A 21876-nucleotide genomic window follows, 5' to 3' on the forward strand; every position below is an offset into this window, starting at 1 on the left:
CCCACTGAGCCACCCAGGCGTCCAATGCCCGTCACCTCAGAAAGTTCCCTTATTACTGCCCCTTTGCAGCCAGTTTCCTTCCCTCCCCCAGTCCGAGGCCAACGCTGACCTGATTTCTAGCACTATTGTATAGATGGAAACACTGTTAGGTCGAATTCCTTCACTGCCATGTCTTTTTGAGACTGATCCGTGCTGGGTGTACCCGTAGCTCCTTCCTTCCTTTTCTGCCTGAATCAGCTTTCCTTTTCTTTCTGCCTATGCTTTTCTGTCTGTCTTTGCCTTTCTTTGGTTTTCTGTGGCTTTCTGTCTTTCTCTCTTTCTGGGAATGGCATGATCCTTCCATTATTCCGTGTGGAGTCGTTTTCTCAGCTGGGCCTTAAAGCAGCCTTTATCTTTCACGTGCACTGAAAAACCCAAGTGACTGGAGAGAGACCCATCCACCCTCGCCCTTCCAGATGAGGGTGAAAAACCGGTCTTGTTCTTTACTATCAGCCGGATCTAAATGCTGGAATTCTCTCCAGGTCAGCACCTGCCCCGACACCGGGCTGCCCGCCTCCCTTTCCACAGAGTAGGTGAGCTTTCTGTTGGATCGCCGTTGCTTGTTTTGAAACTTAACAGTTTTGGAAAAGGGTTCAATGCTGAGTATCACAGAGTTCAGCGCTAGGCAACTGTCAACCTCACGTTCCTTCCTTCCACAGGGAAGGAAAAGCATGCCTTCTTCGAAACAGTGAGGACCCACGGAGCCTTCAGTTACAGGAAAATGTCTAATCATCTCTGCTAATGTAGTTTTAATGGATGAGAAAGTCCCATTCTGTTGGATCTTTGTGCTTGGTGGGTGCATACACGCTGTAACATCTCATTTTATTCTAATGTGAAGAAAGTGCTGTGTTGAGAGCGAGTGTCTTTATTTATTTGTTTTTAAAGCTTTTATTTATTTATTTGACAGAGAGAGAGGGAGAGCACGAGCAGGGGGAGCAGCAGAGGGAGAGGGAAGAGCGGGGAGCCTGATGTGGGGCGCGATCCCAGGACTCTGGGATCATGACCTGAGCGGAAGGCAGATGCTTAACCGACTGAGCCACCCAGGCACCCTGAGAGCGAGTGTCTTGTCAGGGACAGTTGGGGCCGGGGTGGCCTGGACTTGGAATCACTGTGTGGCAGCTTGTCCTGCTCTGGAAGGTTCTGCTCTGGAAGGTTCTTCGCAAACCCTAGCAATTGGGACACGCTTCTCACAGATCCTGCCTCTACGTCCTCACTGGTGACTTCACGTCTTGAAGAGGGCCGGTTTTGAGAAGCCTGCTGTCAGCACTGCAGTGACCCGCGTTCCTGGTCAAATCAAAGCCTGTAGGTCGTTGGTGCTTTAGCAGAATGGGTGTGCAAGCCTAGCGTGGAGAACCACGCCTGTTTACATTGTGGGGTGACGCTCGAACTCCCAGCCATGGTGTGTGTGTTTTCTCGGCGGCACTAGTTTTTTTGGCTTGTGAATCCGGGGAAGAACAGCTAGTCTGAAGCCAGACTTGGTGGCAGCATTCCCTGGCGGGTATGTGTATGTGTGTATATATATATAGGAACTTGTTTAAGTACAGATTATTAGAAAGTTTCTTCCCACTTGGACTTTTTTTTTTTTTTTAAGATTTTATTTATTTATTTGACAGAGATAGCAAGAGAGGGAACACAGGCAGGGGGAGTGGAAGAGGGAGAAGCAGGCTCCCTGCTGAGCAGGGAGCCCGACGTGGGGCTCGATCCCAGGACTCCGGGATCATGACCTGAGCCGAAGGCAGTTAACCGACCAGGTGCCCCCCATTTGGACTTTTAAGGAAAGAAGTACCTTAAGTGTATCATTTAAGCCTTTCTCCTCAAGGCAGCCGAGCTCTGCCCTGGGCTTCATAGGGTGGGAGTTGGTAATCACCTTTGGCTATCTCCCTCAAGAAGCCAGAAATGTCCTCTTGGCCCCAGGCACCCTTTTTATTTTTCTCTGCCATATCTTGTTTGGGAAGAGTCTACTGTCTCTGGGCCCAAGGTCTTGCTAGGACAAGTCTCTCTGATTCTGAATAGCAGTTACTCAGGTGATCCTGTTCCCAGGCGAGGATACCTGTGAGGCTTCCAGAGATCAAGGAACCTAACCTAGTGAAGTTAACTCAGATAGTTAACTCAGGCAGTGGCACGGTTGGACTGGAATTCCAGTGCCTATCAGAGGACCCACTGTGGCTCGGGGTGGGGGGGGACACCCCTGTTGCTCTCTTGCCAGGTTAGTCTATCCCACTGCTCTTTTGTTTCTAACAATTTACCACTGTCTCTCAGATGCCTTGTTCTTTACTTGTGTTTCGTTTTCTCCAGTGAATATAAACTTCCTGAGAGCAGGAGTCTTTTTGTTCTTGCTCACAGATTTACCTCAAGCACCGAAAACAGTGCCTGGCACTTCATGCTTCCTGAGTGTTGGTGAAGGAACGGATGAGCAAAGAGTACTTTGAAATTTGCCATAGTTCACATTGTGACTTGGGGCGTCCGATCTGTCACGGGCAGGGCTTTAATTTGATAAGTGATATTGGGGGGTCAGTAAAAAGCCATGCATTAGCTAAAACTTCTACAGTTTGGTACTTGTGTGTTGAGGCTGACAGACCCTGGAAATGCACTTTGAGGCCTCTTGGAGGGGCAAGAAAGAGGAAGCTTGAATTTGCAAAATGGTAGAGGGAATCCATGGGACACCAATGCCAGAAGATAGATCTTGGAGGAAAAGTTTTGGGGACTGTGAAGTGGACTGCAGTAATAATTTGTGAATGATTATTCGTCTTTTGCGATTTTTGGTTTCTGGAGAATTATCAGTAAAGCAAAATACAAAAACAAACCAAACCAAAAACCACCTCAGAAAACCCCCCAGAAAACCATACCTGGATACCTGGCCTGCTTTGGTCCTGGCTTCTACTGTGAGAATCTTTCGCAAGAAACAGGAGGGTGGCATGCTTGTCTGAGAATTATCATTGTATTTGCATATATTGATTCTGTCAGAAAGCAGAGTTTAGACATGACAAACGTCGGCCTCTTTAAGACGCGGCCTGGTGGACACTCTGTAGGACCACAGAGGGTCAGACACCGTGTCGGTCTCTGGGAATTTTGTATGTTTAACTTCAGTGTGGGCGGTGTGCAAAGTGACCTGACTCCCCCCCACCCCCTTCCCCGGCGGTATCAGCCGGCTTCTTCCCAGGGTGGTGAGGACCAAGGTGGGGTTTGTTGGCCTCATCTTGAAGGATTACAGCTTCAGACAGCTTTGATCTTCAGCATGGGACGCAGAGTGGAGCCCGTAAAGTCCAGAGTGAAGTGTGGAATCTGGGGTTCTGACCAACACCCCTGTTCAGGAGTGGCCGTGTGTCTCCAGTGCAGTTCGTGTACCTTCATAATGAGGAGGGGGTGTGGCCAAACCAGGGGGGGCTCTAAAGCCGCAGCTCCCCATTAGTTGTGATAGTCCCGAGTTACTTGTAGAGCGAGGGGGGTTTGTGTTCAGTTCTTTCTTCATGTTGGATTGGAGTTTTCAGTCTAGTACTTGACCCGGAATTAGGAGAGTGCTTTAAAGAAGCAAGTCCTGGGGCACCTGGGTAGCTCGGTCAGCTAAGCGTCTGACTCTTGGTTTCAGCTCATATCATGATCTCAGGGTCGTGGGACCAAGCCCCGCGTCGGGCTCCATGCTCAGCTTGGAGTCTGCTTGAGATTCTCTCCCTCTCCCTCTGCCCCTCTTCTTGCTCTCTAAATAAATAAATAAAATCTTAAAAAGCAAGTCCTGTGGTTGTGTGTCTACTGGGCCCGGTGTGCTGGTCATCTCTTCCGTACTTGCTATTATGACTGACTTTTGAAATACTTTTTTTTTTATGGTTCCCAAATCTGTGAAAGAAGGAAGTGATGCTTTTAGATTAATCTTCTTTGTTCAGATGGATTTCCTAGAGGCTGAGGACATAAGCTGGAGCCAGGATTAGAGCCTAGGAAATTCATATGGGTCCTGCTTTCTTTTGGTTCTGTTCCATAAATGTCATTTGGTTAAGTATTTTCTCAACTAATACCACAGGTACAACTAAGGTGGGGGCCTGTACGTGTTTTGATTCTAAAAAGCGAGCGTCTTGCTTGAAAAGATAAGACGAAATACAGATTCTGCAGTTGTTCAGTTAGAAATATTTTATAGCAGAGATTGCCTTTTTAATAATTTTAAGGTTTGTTGCCAAGGACGGTATCACTTTTTATGCTTCCTACTGCTTAAAAGTGGGGATGTTTTGGGGCGCCTGGGGGGCACAGTCAGTTAAGTGGCCCACTCTATTTCAGCTCAGGGCATGATCTCAGGGTTGTGAGATCGAGTCCCGTGTTGGGCTCCGTGCTCAGCGCGGAGTCTGCTTTTGATTCTTTCTCTTTCTCTCCCTCTGCCCCTCCCTCCCCGGCCCATGTGCTCGGCCACGCTCCCTCTCAAATAAATAAACCTTAAAAAAAAAAAAAAAGGTGATGTTATTTTGGACCATTCTCGACGGTAACAGTAGTGGGTGGTATCACTAAAATCCCCTCCCTGCAAAGATTGTCCTCGTATCTCTCTATCGCTTTGGAATGTCCTCAGTGTCTTTAAAGAGCTCAGCTCTCGTTCAGTTTTTAGCAGACCTTTGAAGCAGTGTGATTTAGTGAAAAGGCTCACTTGAGCCAGATGCCTTAGGTCTGAAGCTCAGCTGTGACGCTAGTGGAAGGACTGTGGGCAAGTCATTTATCCTGTGTGCGCCTCCGTTTCCTCCCGAGCGAAAAGGGAATAATAGCAGCACCTTTGATGTAGGGTTTAAATGAGTGTACATCTGGTGCGGAGTGAGCCCCTGTATTAGCAGTTGTGATTTTTAGACATCCTTTTGCTGCCAGTTCCTTACGATTAAAAGTGGAATGTTGCTGCAGAATTTTAAGCTCGATTGTAGCAACTTAGCAACAGAAAAAAAAAATTTGTTTTTTAAGCAATAGAATTTTTTTAGTCAGAAATGATTTCTTCCTGTCCGTGAAAACCCCTTGAGAAAAGGGGGAAGAAACAGCTCTTAGAACCAGTTCAGAAATAACGTCTCTAAAATGTAGAGACCGTATTAACACGTCAGTTATTTTTTTCCTCTTGCACTTGAGAATGTGTAAGTATCATTTAGGATAATAGCTTGGCTTCTGAGGTGGTTATTTACGGTTTGGTGTAACTTGGGGAGTCATGTAAAGGTTGATGCATGGATTTCTGGGTAAAATATGCTTCTGTTTGATATCTGCAAGCATTGCTAGAAGAGTAATTTCCCCCAAAACTCCCTAGGAAATTTTTACCTTTTACCTCAGGAAACCTGGAGTTTTGCCTCTTGCCCTGCTTGCAAAGTGAGTTCTTGCAAACCAACCCAGTTGCTTATCGTGTAACCAGTGGGTTCCATAATCCCAACCACAGCGCGCGCTCTGAATCCCTGAGATGTTGTCTTGGAATGCAGTTTTTGGGTTTCAGTTCAAGGTAGTTCCTCAGGTTGAGTTTCTAATCTGAGGAGATGCATAGGTATTTGTTCTAGGCCCTTCTACGCCCCTTCAAGGTGGGTGTGCCCGTGGGGGCGTGTATTTCCTCCGAGGCGCTCCACAAAGCTGGGGTGTGCAGATCCGGCCGAGGGAGGGGGTGATCCCTGTTGTGGTTTGTGTCCAGCACCTGTCCTGTTTGCGCAAAGTTTGAGTGTTCGAGCCTCCCTTGTCTTGCCCTCTTCGCCGCTGGCTGGGCCTCACCACCAGGCTTCAGCAGGTGAGGTGAAGAGGCCGCAGGAGGCTGAGTCCGGTGTTGAGTGCTGTGGCCCTTACTTAGGAGGTTTGCTGAGCAGGCCCCAGGGGAGAATGTGACAGTGGTGGGGAGAGTGATGGCACACGCGGATCTTGCCCTGCCTGCCTTTGTGTCTGCACTGCACGGAAAAAGCTGAAGTCTAGGGCCAGGCTGGAGGGCACATGGCTACGGCGGGCATTTGGGGTTTATTTTATATATATATATATTTAATTTTATTTATTTATTTTATTATTTTATTTGACAGAGCGAGAGCAAGCATGAGCAGGGGGGAGGGGCAAAGGGAGAGGGAGAAGCAGGCTCCCTGCTAAGCATGAAGCCCGATGCTGGGGCTTGACCCCAGGACCCTGAGATCACAACCTGAGCTGAAGGCGGCCACTTCCCCGACTGAGCCACCCAGGCGCCCTGGCACTTGGGGTTTTAAAAGATGAGTGGAAAAGGAAAAGAGCAAGGAGCAAGGTCAGCAGAGCTGTGCCCCCGTGCTGCTGCTTGGGGCTTGGGTGTCGCTCTCTGCAGTCACTCGGGTTCCTGTACAAGAAGCGGGATTTCCTCGTAGGATACCTGAGCCTTTTTTTACATGTGCAGCATGAACTTTTGGGCGTTTCTTGATTTTTGTTGTTGTAGCTACCTAATCTATAACGAGAAGCTTGCCATGCAGCCCTCTAGCCGGAAATAGAGTCTGAGAACCACAGGCTCTTGAAGAGCTTGTCCTGACCCTCCCCCGGAGGCACCCCCACACCCTCTCTTTGGGACTGGCCTGATTCACTGGTTTGGCCGTGCTGGGGCTGGCCTGCCTCATTAGAAAGCGTGTTTTGGAGCAGAGACAATGAGGGATGGGAAAGGTAACAAAAACCTCTCGGGATTCCCGGATTGCTCAGGATGTTATAACAGTAAGTGTTGCCTTTGATCTCAGAGGGTGGTGTGGGGCAGGCCAGCGAGGGGGGGTGGTTATTGAGAGCAGAGCTGGAGCCAGACAGCCATAATGGCTTGTCCAAAGGCTGCTATGAATCCCAGTGGCAAAAAGCTCTGTACTTGCCACTAATTTCTGTTTTCTTTGCTGTGGTTGGCTTTATTAAAAGGGCATAAGGAAGCAGCCTAGACATTCAGTTCCAATCCGTTTTCGGAGCGAAGCCGGTTTGGGGGTGGGGTGGAATCGGGCCTTTGGTGATTTCAGAGAAAGGATGACTGGCTTTATGGCTTATTCCCTTTCTTGGGGGAGGGGAGAGAGATCTACGGAATGTTATAAATCATCAAAGGGATTCACGAGACACAAACAGATGTTTCATCCTGTTTGCAGAGCTGGGACTGGTGCGGGGCTGCCGCCTTAAACGTGATTTTAAGGGGTGGCTCTGATGCTCCCTGTACCGCGTGTCACCTTTTTCTGGACGTGGTTCTGCGCTGGCCATTCGGCGCGTGAGTGAGATGAGCTGTGTTTGGTTTCTGGATCGGAACTGGGAAACGGGGAGTCTGGACCGGAGAGGGGAGCAATGAAGGTTTAACCTGAGGATGGCCCTTTAACTTTCTATGAGGAAAAACCACCTAATCAACGGTTGCAAATTATGTAAATTTGATGCAATAATCAAGCTTCTTGCTCCACTGCATCATTTACCTTTTGATTTCAGAGAAGTTCAGCCCCGTGACTCTTTTCCTTATTTGAACTGGAGCGAGGCGCCCAGAGAGACTTGGGTCACACCCTAGGCGGGGAGCGCATCTATGTAAATACAAGCTGCTAATTTCAGACAGACACGGCTAAATTATTAGAGCTCGGTTACTTTGAGCTCACTCACCAGCTCCTCCATCCTCAAGTGTGTTCTTTCCGTGTGTTTCAGAACTGAAAACTGCCGTCCTGGCCTCCTGGGACTGGTTTGCTGGGAGCTTTAGGACCCTGCGTGGCTGGGTCTACAGGGGAGGCTGACTGCTGGGCGGGTGGGGTGGGGTGCTGGTGCAGAGGACTTCTAGAAGCAGCATTGCTCTTTTAATCCTCCGCACACCCTGGCTCCCCCCCCCCAATTCCAGGGACCTTAATATTTCGTTAGGATGCACGTGTAGGGTCTTGCTTGTGTATAGTGGTCCAAGCTGGGTTAACCTCGTTCTGGTTCCACCGCGACTGATTTACAAGGAAAGAGGAAAACCTTGAATTCATGAGGCAGTGCGTAACCTCTATGGACGAACGTGGGAAAAAATGGGCTTTGTGGAACTCTGTGATTGTACTCGGGGCTAGATGAGAGATCCCTCGGAGCGGGCGCCTGCCACGTGGGTGGGCTGACGGAGAAGGTGAAATGTTGATCGACTCTTGTTCCTGGAGGTGGTTTTGGAACCTACTGTACTTCGTACTCATCTGGCATTCATGACCATCGCAGTTCCTAAACAAGATGAAACTGTGTATAGCTAATGACACAAAGTGTTTCCTCCTTATCTAATCAGGAATCTTTCTGAGAGCAGCTAGATTAGATGTTACTCAGAATGGATAATATACGAAATAACTACTAACCGTATTTCATTTGTGGAATTAACCATGTGGCCTCGAACTTTGCGTATATTGCGAGTGAAAATAAAACCAATACAGAGCAGTCTAGTATTTTTAGCCAGTGGCACGCAAGAATTTGAGACTCTTGTTTGTTATTTTAATCCGCGTATGAAATACGATCTGCTGTTGGGAACAGAGTAATTTTATGCTATTGTTGCATTTGCCCATTTTGTTTGTGAAGTTCTATGAAATTGTAGTATTTTGATTTGGGGAGGGGAGGAGGTGTATTATAATAACATTTCACTCAAGAAGTCTATATTTGATTGTATAAGGCAGCATTTGGGGCGCTGGACACATGTTGTTAACAGGCTGAAAATGTACCAGAAGCTTACAGAAGAATTTTGGGAAGAAAATAACGCTGTCTTCAAAGATTTGAGATTGATTCCTGAACCTTACCAATTATGGAAGACCTGGGCATGTGCCGCTATGTATCACATTGAGTTTTAGTATCATTGGTATAACCAGCCACCTTCTTGTTCCAGGGATATAGATATATATATAGATATGCCATTTTTTTACTCAAGAAGGTAAAACTCATACGGTTATTTTTTTAAAGATTTTACTTATTTGAGAGAGAGAGGAGGACAGAGCAGGAGTTGGGGGGCCAGAGGGAGAGGGAGAAGCAGACTCTCTGCTGAGCAGGGGAGCTCGATCCTAGGACCTTGAGATCGTGACCTGAGCTGAAGGCAGATGCTTAACCAACGGAGCCACCCAGACGCTCCTACAATTAATAGTTACTTGTTAGTTGTCCATCCTGTATAATAACAGGCTAATCACGCCCATGCGAATGTTCATAATATTGGTTATAGAACACGTTTCGTTAACGTGAACGTGCACAGTTACGTAAGGATTAAGTATGACAGCAGTGCAATTCATACGGGGTTTGACCAGGAAATATTTAACAAGTTTGAAAATCCTTTTGGTCGGGTCATGAGACCTTTGTTTTGGAGCTCTGTTTTTTCTGCTCTGTTTCAGTGTTCAAGCATTGGTGGCCGTAAAACCAAGCTGTCTGTTCAGAATCAAAGACTGAGTGCGTCCGGGGACTTAGCCGTTGCACAACTCGTCAGCAGAAAACACCTTTTCTTCAGCATCTCCTATGACTCCCCCTTACATTTTGCAAACTAACTGCTGCACTCGGGGTGAATAGTTAACAGAGATACGATAACAAAAAAGACTTTCCTTGAAGATATGAAAAGTTGGTCAATAATAGAGCATGCGTTAGAATCGCATTCTAATTTTATAATGGGAAGGGGTCTCTCCTTATTGGAATTGGTGTCTAGGGATGCATGAGCGGGTGGGAAATCTTCACAGGTCCTGATTGGTGGAATGAAAAGCACGTAAATGTAATTTCACACATACTAAGAAGTATATGGAATAATGACTGCTCGTTGGACCTTAGTTACCTGCGGCTCTGATTCTGTCCCTGGTTAAAGAACAGGGGCTCACATCATAAGAGCATGACTGTCGTCAGTCTCTAGACTAATTCTGTATGGATTCGCAATGGGCTACAAAATGTTTTATTCACTATCTCTCCCTGTGTCCAAGAAGGTCTGGACAGGTGCCTGGGTGTGCTTTGACTAACATTCTCCCCGAGTCCTTTCCCTTCCTGCAGAATGGGAGAATACCCAGTAATAGCACCTTGTTAAGGAATTCAGTGAGTGTGAACCCCATGAGCAGTGCCTAGAATAGCGCCTGGCATATGTTCTAAGTGTTCAAGAACTAATTTGTCTAGAGACAGACCCCGGGCAGTATTTTCAGCCAGCACTCAGGGAGCATTAAGCCGCTGGCGGAATCAGACTTGCTTTTTCTTAATCTTTAAGCTAAAAAAAGATAGCTCCTCTTGGGGTGATCCTTTGTACGAGGAAATCCGTAACGTGGCGGGGTGGGTGTTGGCAGGGGGAGATTTCAGGATAGAGAAGGAGAGATGATTTCTTAAAGCCACTTCCAGATGATGTCTTAAAGCTTCCTGCCACCCTGAATTCCAGAATATCAGATATAACCATAATATAAACATAACAGCATCCTCTTTAAACCAAAGAAAGAAAAAAAATTCCAAGCTGTTCTGAATTATCTGGTTCATTTGAGATTGGACTCTGTGTGATTCGGTCCTAGTGGCAAGGCTCATTCTAGAAACACAGTCCTGCAAGCAAGTCGCCAGGACTGGAGGTTACTTTTCTCTGCAGCATAGTGATTGTAGGTTTCCCAACAGAATCATTCTGGCTTTTTTTTCCTTTCTGCTCCCCCAGAGCTGTGGTAAGGAGCCTCTTAGATCTGTGTGGGTGGTGGGCTTTTGCCTGTTGGGCAAGCAGGCACAGCCTGATTTTCCAAATGCATTTCTCCTGCATTTCTTGCTGCCTCCAGTAAAGCATATCTGAATTGTGTGGGAGTAGCTGCCTCTTGTGCTTTTGCTTTTTCTTTTCCTTTCTTACAAATCAGAGATGGGCTTGGGGGGTGGGGGTGCTGGTGTGTGCGGGGACTGACTGACCTTAGCCTAGCTAAGTAAAAGCAGGGGAGGGTTCTCCAGCAAGCATCTTGCTGTTTTCCCTTTTGTGCTTTTTCCTCGAGATCCTGGCTTGTCCTGTACTTTAGTACTTCAGATGTGAAGGTAGCCACTGGCCACGTGACTATGCCTGGTCTCCGTTGTTACGTGCTATCCGTGGAAAATACACGTGGACTTTCTAGGTCTTTGTAATATGAAAAGAGAGCTAGCGAAGTTGATTTTTATATTGATTGCATGTTTAAATGATACTGCTTTGGATATCGTTGAGTTAAAATTGTCACGCATTTTAGCAATTTTAATTGAACTGTTTGATAATTTTAAACGGTGCTCTGTTCCTGTTGGATAGCACTGTGTGTTCTGCCAAGAACTTGGGGGGCACACCTGTGGCCTTTCCCTAATAAAGTAGACTTGTATTGAGGTGTAACTAGCGTGCAGTAGTATTCGCCTATTTTCGGTGAACAGTTCTAGGAAGTGTGATAAATGCACGATGTCCTATAACCCATCACAGTCAAGCGCTCCTTTGTAGTGAACCCTCTCTATCACCACTGATCTCTTTCCTAGATTTTCTGACGTTTCTACAATGTTTAAGTAGAATCACACAGTATGTATCCTTTTGAGTAGAGTTTCTTAATCTGAGATTCATGCATGTGGTTGGTGTTAGACGTGCATTTCTTTTCACTGCTGAGTGGTATTCTGTCCTCTGGACAGACCACAGTTGGTATCTGTCGCTTCCTGAGCTCACAGACATGTGGTCGTTTCCAGTCTTTGGCAGTTACGGGCAGGGCTGCCGTATATAGGTTTTTGTGGGGTTATGGTATTCGTTGCTAGGTATTCATTGCTTGTGCATGTCTAACCTTTATAAGAAAATGCTAGTCTTTTCCAGACTACTCTTTTGCGTTCTCCAAGCAATGCATGAGGGTTCAGTTTGCTCTTGAGGGTTCCTTTGTACTTGGCGCTGTCGGTTTTTAAATTCTAGTCGTTTTAAAAGGTGTGTGGTAGAATCTCACTATGGTTTTAGTTTGCATTTCCCTAGTGACTGATAGATGGCGAGCATATTTCCCTATGTTGATTTGCCCCCTGTAAAATTGGGTTGTTTTCAGGATGCCTGGCTGGCTCAGTAGAGTATGTGACTCTTGATCTTGGGGTTGTAAGTTTGAGCCCCACGTTAGGTGTAGAGATTACTTAAAAATGAAATCTTAATAAAACCAAAAAATAAAAGGACACTCGTTCAAGTGTGGGCTTGAACTTGGGCTTGTATCTGCACTAAGAAATTTTGACTTGAGACCCACGCTTTGTGCACACACATGCAAAACTGAAACACGTTTCGTGAAACTTTGCCTTATTAAGAAATTATTTGTATTCATCCATGACATACTCTGACCTGTCCAGTTTTGTTCTGTTTAATTTAAAAGAAAACTGCTTGTCCGGAGACCTAGCATATTGACTTCCTGTGAGAGACGTTCACAGCTTGTCTTGGATTTATGGGCGTGAATGTTTAAAGGCACTTTGCACCGGGCGTCACTCCACGGAGGCCCTTCCTCTCCATGGTGCTCTGCACACACGGGAGGGCGTTCTCTTTGCCAACTCTGGGTATTTAAATTTTGTGCCTCACTTTACTTCACAATTAAAAAGGAGTATAGAGGGTTCTTGCTAGGCCTGGTGTCAAGGAAATTCTGCCTTTTCCCACAGAGATTCCCTCCATCTCAGTGGTTCCCAAAGTGCCCCACAGGGAATCTTGGGGTTCTCAGAGTCCCTTTGAGGGCATTTGCACGTTAAGATGTATTCCTGTTTTTACTGTCATTCTCTCCCAACTGCGCGGCGGGGCATTCTAGATGCTACATGATCCGTGATAGCACATCGGATTGAGTTCAGGTGGGAGAATCGAGCTGACCGATTCAAGCCAGACATCATGGAGTTTGCAGGAGCAGGAGACTTTGCCTCATTTTTCGCTAAATTTTTTTATTTTGGAAAAGACAGTTTTCATAAGAATGTTATTTATGTTAACGTGTGGTGGTTATTTTCTAAATGAATTAATATATATATTTAAAATTTTTCTTGGTATTAATTTGAAACTTTTTAATTTTTTTAAAAGATTATTTATTTGTCAGAGAGAGAGCACAATCGGGGGGGAGAAGCAGGCAGGGGAAGAAGCAGGCTTCCTGCCGAGCAAAGAGCCCGATGGGGGACTCGATCCTGAGACCCTGTGATCATGACCTGAGCGAAGGCAGATGCTTAACCGACTGAGCCACGCAGTCATCCTGAAACTTTTTTTAAAGATTTTTTTCCTTTTAAGTAGTCTCTTCACCTAGTGTGGGGCTCGAATTCACAACCCCCTGAGATCAAGAGTCAGTCGCACACTCTACCTACTGAGCAAGCCAGGCACCGCAATTTGAAACTTAACTTGAAAATTTCCCTCCGTGTCTCTCTCTGCTTATCAATATCTATATATCTGTATCCCACGTAAACAACAGCGCTTTGGTCCTCAGTAATTTTTCAGAGTTCGAAGAGATCCTAAGACCCAGCAGTGTGACAATTGCTGCTTCAGTTACATGTCATGTGGCTTAAAACCTCTTCTTCTTCTTTTTTTTTTCTGGAGGAGAAAACACCTTCCAGCCTTTAAAAAACTTTTTATTGGGGCGCCTGAGTGGCTCCCTTGGTTGAGTGTCTGACTCTTGATTTTGGCTCAGATCATGATCCCAGGGTCGTGAGATCGAGCCCCTCATGGGGCTCTGCGCTGGGCTTAGAGGCTGCTTAAGATTCTCGCTCCCTCTGCCTCTGCTCGTTCCCCTTCCGCCTCTCCAAAAATAAATAAGTTAATTAATTAAAAAATAAGAAAATTAAAACTTTCGATTACAGGAAATTGCAACTATGTGCAGAAGTGGTGAAAATGATAAAATGTGCCACCATAGACTCTTCTCTTAGCCCCAGCTGTATCGAGCTCGTGGTCAACTTGGTTTCACTTAATGCTTCTGCTGCCACTTGGCTCTTTTGAACAGGATATCCTATACTTTGCAGACATTTCATTATTAATCTTTAAAAGATGAGAATACCTATATACATAATAGGTTTTGATCCCAGATAACTAGTCAGTGTTCTAATGTCCTCTGCTGTCTGTCTCTCATCTTGTTTTTGAAGCTTGGTTTAAAATGAGGTCCATACATTGAGATTGGCTGATTAAAAATGTAAGTTTATTACTAATCTAACACCCCCACCGTGACCCGTGGCCCTGCCCTTTGTAATTGGTTGAGGGAACAAAGTTGGCTGTCCCAAGGGGCACAAGTTTTGGGTGTGCAGGTGTGTGGCCTAATTTACCAACAGCGTTTGGGGTGGATCTGAAACACTTGAGTGTTGATAGGGTTTTTTTCTGAGGATATGCCATCTTTAGTGTTCTTCATAAAAAGAGGCCCGTCTTCTGGCCTCCAGTGTATCCCCTGCACGTTCTTCTTAGTTCATCCCTTCACCTGCACGCTTTCAGGGGCACAAACTATAGTATGTATAGTGTGCAGTTGGTATCTGGAAACTTCTTTAAGTTTCTTGACTCCTTGGGTCTGTGGGTGCCATTGCACGTGGGTAGGTGACGTGATCGAGAGAGTGGGAGTGCGGAGTCCTAATGGCCTCAGGGTGCACCGTTAGTGGAGCCGAGGGGAAGATCTAACAGTGGGGTCTCAGGAAGGTGGAAATGTGTGCGGGGCTGAACTCAGCTGGTCCACCTTGCATTCTGGATGCTGGTGGAGGGTGGTGCATGGGGGTGTTTGGGGTGGGGGTGCTGGCTGGGCGGGGGGTAAGAAAAGAGGACTAGGCGGGAGGGAGAGGGTCAAACACTCGTGAAACCAGCGGAAGGATCTTGTGTGAACAGGCCCCCACGGGACTGGGAAACTGGCTGGCTCTTGGGCAGTTGTTGCAAAAATCGGGTTAATGTACCTGGAGATAAACAGAGCCTTCCAGGAGGTCTCTATCCTCTCTCTGTTCACATTTTCATCCTTCAAGATTCACTCTCACTTCCTCTGAGAAGCCTCCCCCCGCCCCGCCCCCCACCCCCCAGGTTGGATGCATTTTCCACCTCCCTGTCGCTCTCTCGTTACCTTGTTCCTATTTCTGTCACAACACCAGTCGCACAGGATGTGAATTGTTTGTTTTCAGAGGTGCCTTTCCCCTCGTGCTGCCCTTGGCCCCCTTTGATCCTTCTTGTTAGCAGATTGCTGGTGAATATTTACTGCGCACCTGGCCCGGGGAGCTGTTCAATAATGCCGGGTGAATGAAAGAATCACCCTGAATGAGGAGGTGAGGTAGGGGTCATCCTTCTGCAACGCCCCAGGGAGGGCTTTTCGGCAAGTCGTGGGCCCTTTTGTAGGTCCTGACAGAAAGGTTGGAGCACGCTGACCTCACAATGTTCTGAGCGCCCAGGATGTAAAGCACACTCCCAAGAGACACCTGTGTGGAATTCAGAAGGCCTTTAGAACTTGCCAGAAATGTCAGTGGTCATACCTCAGTAAGCACGGTTTGTTGAGCACCTACTATGTACAGGCCCTCTGTGAGATGGGCTTCATTATTTCCAGTTCAGCTCTGTTCGCAGGTGCTTTTATCCGTAGGAACTGGGCAAGTTCCTCGAAGAACTGTCATAAGTTGAGGCTATTGGTAAAACTTGTTATTACTGTCGTTGGATTACACGATTTTGCACGTCTAGTACTTAGACCATAGTGAAACCTTACTGAATGCTTACTCTTGCTTTGACGGAAGAGGGATTCATCCAGGGGCGCGCCTGGCTCACTAAGTCAGTGGAGCGTACATGCGACTCTTGATCTCGGAGGCGTAAGTTTGAGCCCCACATTAGGTGTAGACGTTCCTTAAAAATAAAATCTTAAAAAAAAAATGTCCATCCAAGTTGTCCGGTGTCATATTAACTATTAAGTGCTAAAGCCAAGCCTGGAGTCTGTCTTAGTCTGTTTTACTCCAAACTTCAGAACACAGATACAGTGATACAACAAGACTGTGTTTGCCCTTGTGACCTCAAAACAAGAGATTCTAGTTGTCCAGAAACGCTTCCCTCCATTTAAAACTGGTAGTGACTTCACTGGCAACATTGCAGTGTCTGTTTTATAGGATGTGGGCTGTTGCTGCTGTAGGAGGGTTCCTTGTCTATTAGTATAGCTTTGGAGGCCCTCGCCAGGTAAGGACGGGCTGGGGACACATCCCCTTGTTCATGCAGCTGGCGTGCAGCGAAAGCCAGAGAAGTGACTGGTAGGCCTCCGAATATGATGCTCTTAAAATCGGCCTTTTGCTAGGTTCCCATGTTTCCCTTGGATACCAGATACCAGGAGAGTATCTGTCTGTACCCCCATTATAAACCCATTGTGTCTGGGAAGCCAACTAGGTCAGAAAAAGAATTCAGGAACCCAGAGAAACAGTCAGTGTATTGGTGCTTATATTTAATGAGGTAGGGAAGAAATGTTGTTTTAATATGTTTACTTGCATTATTTTGGTATTCCCTTAGCCATCCCTCCTTAACCATCAAAACCATCATCATCATCATCCGGCCCATCTCGTGAGATACTGGCCTGGGCTGCTTCTGCTCTGTGGTTGTGATTTGTCCTGTGGGGGGCGGGGGGGTGGAGTCAAAGGGGGGTGAGCTGGAGGAATGGGCCTGCTGCCAGTGGTCCATGGGTAGGGAGCATAGGGCAAGGGGACAGCCTCCCAGGATCTAACAGATGTTTGAGCGTGATTGTGGTGATAATGCGAGTAATTCTGCCTCTCCGCTTACGGCAGGCAGGTCCCTGTAAACCATGGTGTGTGTGTGTGTGTGTGTATAGGCAGGACATAACACGATGGCCTCTTTCGCTGCTCCCACCTCCGTTTGAGGGTGCACAGACTAGTTAGCATTTCCCCTACATGAGCACGAATGTCCATCTTTAATATGCAGGTCAAACCGCTCACACTCTGTCCAGCTTGTGAAGGTCAGGCAACCGTTTGGATTTTGTCTTCGTTTCCAGACTGCCCAAATTGTTGTGCAGTGTTAGCACAGTTACTGGGCTTTGTCTTAAGATGCCCACACGTGGAAACACCTTTATCCTTCTTGTGGGAGGTCAACAAAGAACATGAGTCCCGTGCTAGGTTGCAAACATTTGTTTAATTTTTCCGGAAAAACGTGTCGTAGAATGTTGGTAGAGGTTTGTGCTGTTCCATAGCCCTGTGGTTGGAAAAACTTACCTTGTAAAATTGTTCAGTGACAGCTCAGCACGGATCTATGAGATACGCACATAGCAGCATCTCGCTTTCACTTCATTTCTACTGAGTTTTTGGGGTTTTACTGTAATTAAACTTGGCATTCGTTTAAGGAATGAGTTGTGATTTCTTTGGTCACGACCTAGGGAAAATGACGTGTGTGTACTCTGGGAGTGAATGCTGGTGAGAACCTTTTGTGCTCTCCCCCCTCAACGCCCCCACCCCTCTTTTTTTCATTTCACAAGTCAGGCTGTAACTTTAAAAGAAACTGTAGGAGCTGTTCCCCAGGTTATCCACAAAATGAGTCTTTGTCTGCTTTTTCATTCACCATCTGGTTACAAAGCTAAATTGGAATCGTGCTTGTTTTAATTATTTTCTACTTGTGTGGCCAGGAGGTTATTTGGTCTGGTGAGGTTGCACGAAAGCGCACATTCTCGCTAATAGCACGCCGTCCACTTCCTCCGCCAGCACCGGGATGGTTAAGTCGATCCACTTGTGTGGCCAGCGCCTGATACAACACAGTGGTCACGACTTAGAATTACCGGAGGAAATGTGGTGTCAGTGTGTGGGTTCTCCCCCACCCCCACCCCGAGTTGTTGTTTTTTTTTTCTTTTAAATCTCCAATAATGTTAATTAAGTGCATTTTTCTTCCAGCAGAAATATGATTACAAATGGCTTTGGTTGACAGTCTTAGATCAGCACGTTGTGTGATGAAAGGGACAATGTGTATTTCAAAAATTGGTAAAATAAAGTATTCAGAACACTTATATTTTGAACACTCTCCACAGCATGAATAATGGAAATAGCGTAGTCAGAAACCTCTCTGTTCAGTCATGATTTTTAGTGAATCAGCCAAAAGATGCAAGTCTTGCAAAGAGGTATTGTTCAATACTAGGAAAGTGACATCAAAAGGTTTCTTAAATTTTTTCTTTTTCTTTTTCTTTTTTTTTAAAGTCCTCCGTTCCCCGCTTTCCTGCTTGGGATGACTGAATACTCCAGAAGCAGGCACTTGTTTTCAGAAGGGGACTTGATTCAGGTTCTGTGAAATATTGTTCAGTGTGGTAATTAAGTAATGGGTGCTTACATATTCATTACAGTAGGCGATGAAATGTACATATGCATTGTCTTGTGAAATCCCCACCACCACTCCTCATTTAAAAAGCAAAACAGAACGTGTGGGCTCATACTTGGGAAAGGAAAACAGAACGCCCGCACCCCCACCCCAAAGAACTTTACTTAAAGCTGTCCATTTGAGCAAGACTTTATGAAAGATCCCAGAGATTTGGGAATACTTGCTAAGGTAATCCATTACAAATGTATGCTCTGGCATGGGAGCCGGAGTCGGGTCATGACCAAAAAATTTGGAAAGGCTGGTTAAAAGTACTGCCAAGCTAAAACCCAGTAGCTCTGACTTAGGCATACATCAGCATGCAGTGGGAGGAGGAAGGTGGGAGGATTAAAACGGGCTGGGGAAAAAATGCCTAGGAAGAATGATGAGCGATAATTCAGTCATCGAAATGACTTCATCAATAATACGCTGATATTTTACGGGGGGGGGGTGTCAAATGGTTCTTTTCAGAAAAACAAATTAGCAATTTGCCGCATGAATTTAATTTTTAAGATCTATCTGAATAGTAATTTGGCGCTCAGACAGGCGTCACGGTTCTTTTGTTAATGAACTAAAATACACTGGGGGGTGATGTTGACCTAAAAGACACGCAGAGCTAAAACCGAAGATTTTATTTTCATTTGATTGAACTGGCAGGTGTCTTAAGGTGGCAGCCCCGTATAGAAACAGTTTTCTTCAGCAGAGGGAGCAAAATTTAAAAACCTTCTGCCGTGGGGCACCTGGGTGGCTCAGTTCTTAAGCGTCTGCCTTCGGCTCAGGGCGTGGTCTGGGATCGAGTCCTGCATCGGGCTCCCTGCTTCCCTGGGAGCCTGCTTCTTCCTCTCCCACTCCCCCTGCTTGTGTTCCCTCTCTCGCTGGCTGTCTCTCTGTCAAATAAGTAAATAAAATCTTAAAATACAAAACAAAACCCTCTGCCGGTTGCTTATCACTTGCCTGTACTTCTAAAGGGTTGTGACAGTGGCCAAGGTCTGGAGGGACCAAGGTGTTCAGAAGAAGGATTTGGCTTGCAGCTGTCATGGGTGGTCTTCGCCTTCCTCCCGTCTGTTAGGGCCTTGACATTGTAGCCAAACCGGAGGGATTCAGTCCTCTGCCAAGATGGGACGCAGACAACACATCCAAATTGGGGAAATAAACATGCATTCTTGTCCTTTTACACACACACACACACACACACACACACGTGCACGCACTTTTTCTTAAGCTTCTTCCCACAGTCTTTTAAAAATAGCTTTATTGAGATGTAATCCATATACCATAAAATGCATCCTTATAAAGTATACAATTCAGTGGTTTTTAGCATACTCAGAGTTGTGCAAACCATCACCACTGTCTGATTTCAGAACACATTCATCACTCCTAAAAAAGAACCACATACCCATTAGCAGTCCCTGCCTATGCCCTCCCTCCGGACCTCCCTCCGGGCCCTGGTAATCTCTACTGTCCTTTCTGTTGGCTGTGGATTTGGCTTTTCTGGACGTTTCATAAAAATGGAATCATAAACTATGTGGTCTTTGTGTCTGGCTTTTTTCACTTATTATAATGTGTTCGAGGTTCATCCACGTTGTACCATGAATCAGTACTTTATTCCTTACACCCCCTTTACATTTTAAAAAATGGTGATAAAATGTACATAACAAAAGTTGTCCATTTTAACCAATTTTGAGAATGCAGTTAAGTGGCATGGATTTTATTCAAAATGTTGTGCAATCACCACCACTATGCTATCAATTTTCAAGACTTTATTCAGTCTTTTTTTTAAAGATTATTTATTTATGAGAGAGAGAGAGAAAAAAAAACGAGTGTGGGCGAGGGGCAGAGAGAGAAGCAGAAGCAGACTCCCTGCTGAGTAGGGAGCCCAACATGGGGCTCCATCCCGGGACCCCGAGATCATGGCCTGAGCCCAATACAGACACTTAACCAACTGAGCCACCCAAGTGCCCCAAGAATTCATTCATTCCTATTGCCAATAATACTCCATTGTGTGGATATACCACATTTTATTTATCCATCCATCAGGTGATGAAAATTTGTTTTCATTTTATTATAAATAATGCTGCCATGAACATCTGTGTCCAAGATTTTGTCTGGACATATGTTTTTAATTTTCTTGGGTGTATTCCTAGAAGTGGAATTGATTGGTCATATAGTAACTACATAGGTCTCTTACACGTCTATTCACATCCTTTGCCCATTTGTAAACTGGGTTGTCTTTTTTTTTTTTTTTTAAGATTTATTTTTTTATTTTAGAGAGAGAGAGCAGGCAAGTGGAAGGAGGGGCAGAGGGAAAGGGAGAGAAATCTCAAGCAGACTTCCCACTGAGCACAACCCAGGACCCTGAGATCATAAACTGAGCTGAAATCACGAGTCAGATGCTTAACCAACTGAGCCACCCAGGTGTCCTGGGTGTTTGCCTTTTTATTGTTGAGCTGTAAGTGCTCTTTATATAGCCTGAATACAGGTCACTAGTATGATAGATGATTTGCAAATAATTTCTTCCCGCTTGTCAGAGAAAGAAGGGTTATGTTGGTCCCCCCCCCCTTTACCCTCAAATACATCTGAATGAGTTTGGGAATTGGCAGAAAGGATTATATTTAGTTCAGCATCCAAATTTGTTCAGAGACGTGTAGGTTAAGGAGAAAGGAAATGGAGGGTGAGTTATGTGAGATGTGGGTGTCGTAACATAAGAATGATCAGGGAATCCTAGGTCAACGGAAGCATGCCACTGAGGTGGTAATGCAGCGTTCAGACACGTATCACGCAGGGCAGTCTGGAGAAGAAAGGAGTGGGTGTTCTTGTTTTTAAAATCTGTGGTTATTGGTATGGACAAACGGACGAAAGCCACTAAGTGGGCAGACGATTAAAATGAAACGTCTTACAGTCAGAGCCCACAGCCCCAAAGCAAGGCCGGCTTGGTACATGCGGAAGTGTTCTCAGAGCACGTGTAGGTCTGTATGAATGTGCAAACAGCAATTGATCTGACAGCGTGAAGACACGGCAGCCTTCTCTAATTAAAGCCTCTTGATGACATTAAACTGTGTTGCTTAATTACAATAAATCATACACTAACAGATCATGTCTCCGAAGAGGCATTGTCAGTGTGCTGCATAATGGAAAAAAATTTGACCTTGTAATCGCGGGGGTTCCTGTGAGGCGATGGCTCTTGTCACCGAGAGGAATGTGTGCCCCACTTAAGTTTGGAATAACTCCGATCTTAGAGAATGCGTCCCGATAATTCTATTCATACAAAGATGTGTTTCATATGGACACGTTCTTTAAACGTGAGGCCGTTTTATATACATTGAAGGGACTAGAGTGTTTCATTCATTTGCTGTTTATTTTCACAGCCCTTAGTTCTCCGACCCCCTCTTAATTTTCAAGCTGGTCGGGGCTTGACTTCACTGCTACAGCTGTTTTGCACTCCTTGGGCAGAGCCCTTGCTCCGTGTCCCCTCCGTCAGTCACCTTTGGAGCCTGCAGACTACAGCTGGGTCACGCAGGTATTGGGCTGTTGTTACCAGAGCATCATGTTACGTATGTCCCTTTCTTAGATTAATACCGTAATAGTTGAGATGGTGTATCACTATAAACACAGAAGGTCTTTTTGAAACTCTTCATGAAGTAGTAGTAAAATACAGGCTAATGTGGGATTGGGAAGAGTAGTTTCTGTTCAAAACGAACCCCCACCTCCAGCTAAAGAACAGGAATATGATAGCG

General features: G+C 45.8%; 1 protein-coding gene across 1 annotated transcript in view; it reads left to right on the plus strand.

Moving 5' to 3' along the window:
- Window positions 1–6265: 6265 nt before the first annotated feature.
- JARID2 (jumonji and AT-rich interaction domain containing 2) overlaps window positions 6266–21876 on the plus strand; it is a 187331-nt gene continuing 171720 nt past the window's right edge. Inside the window, exon 1 of the mRNA XM_040645071.1 lies at window positions 6266–6678. Coding sequence (XP_040501005.1) covers window positions 6622–6678 — 57 coding nt within the window. The 5' untranslated portion in view covers window positions 6266–6621. The remainder of the gene's footprint in view (window positions 6679–21876) is intronic.

This window comes from Ursus maritimus, unplaced genomic scaffold (assembly GCF_017311325.1).
Source record: "Ursus maritimus isolate PB19 unplaced genomic scaffold, ASM1731132v1 scaffold_30, whole genome shotgun sequence".
Lineage (NCBI taxonomy): Eukaryota > Metazoa > Chordata > Mammalia > Carnivora > Ursidae > Ursus > Ursus maritimus.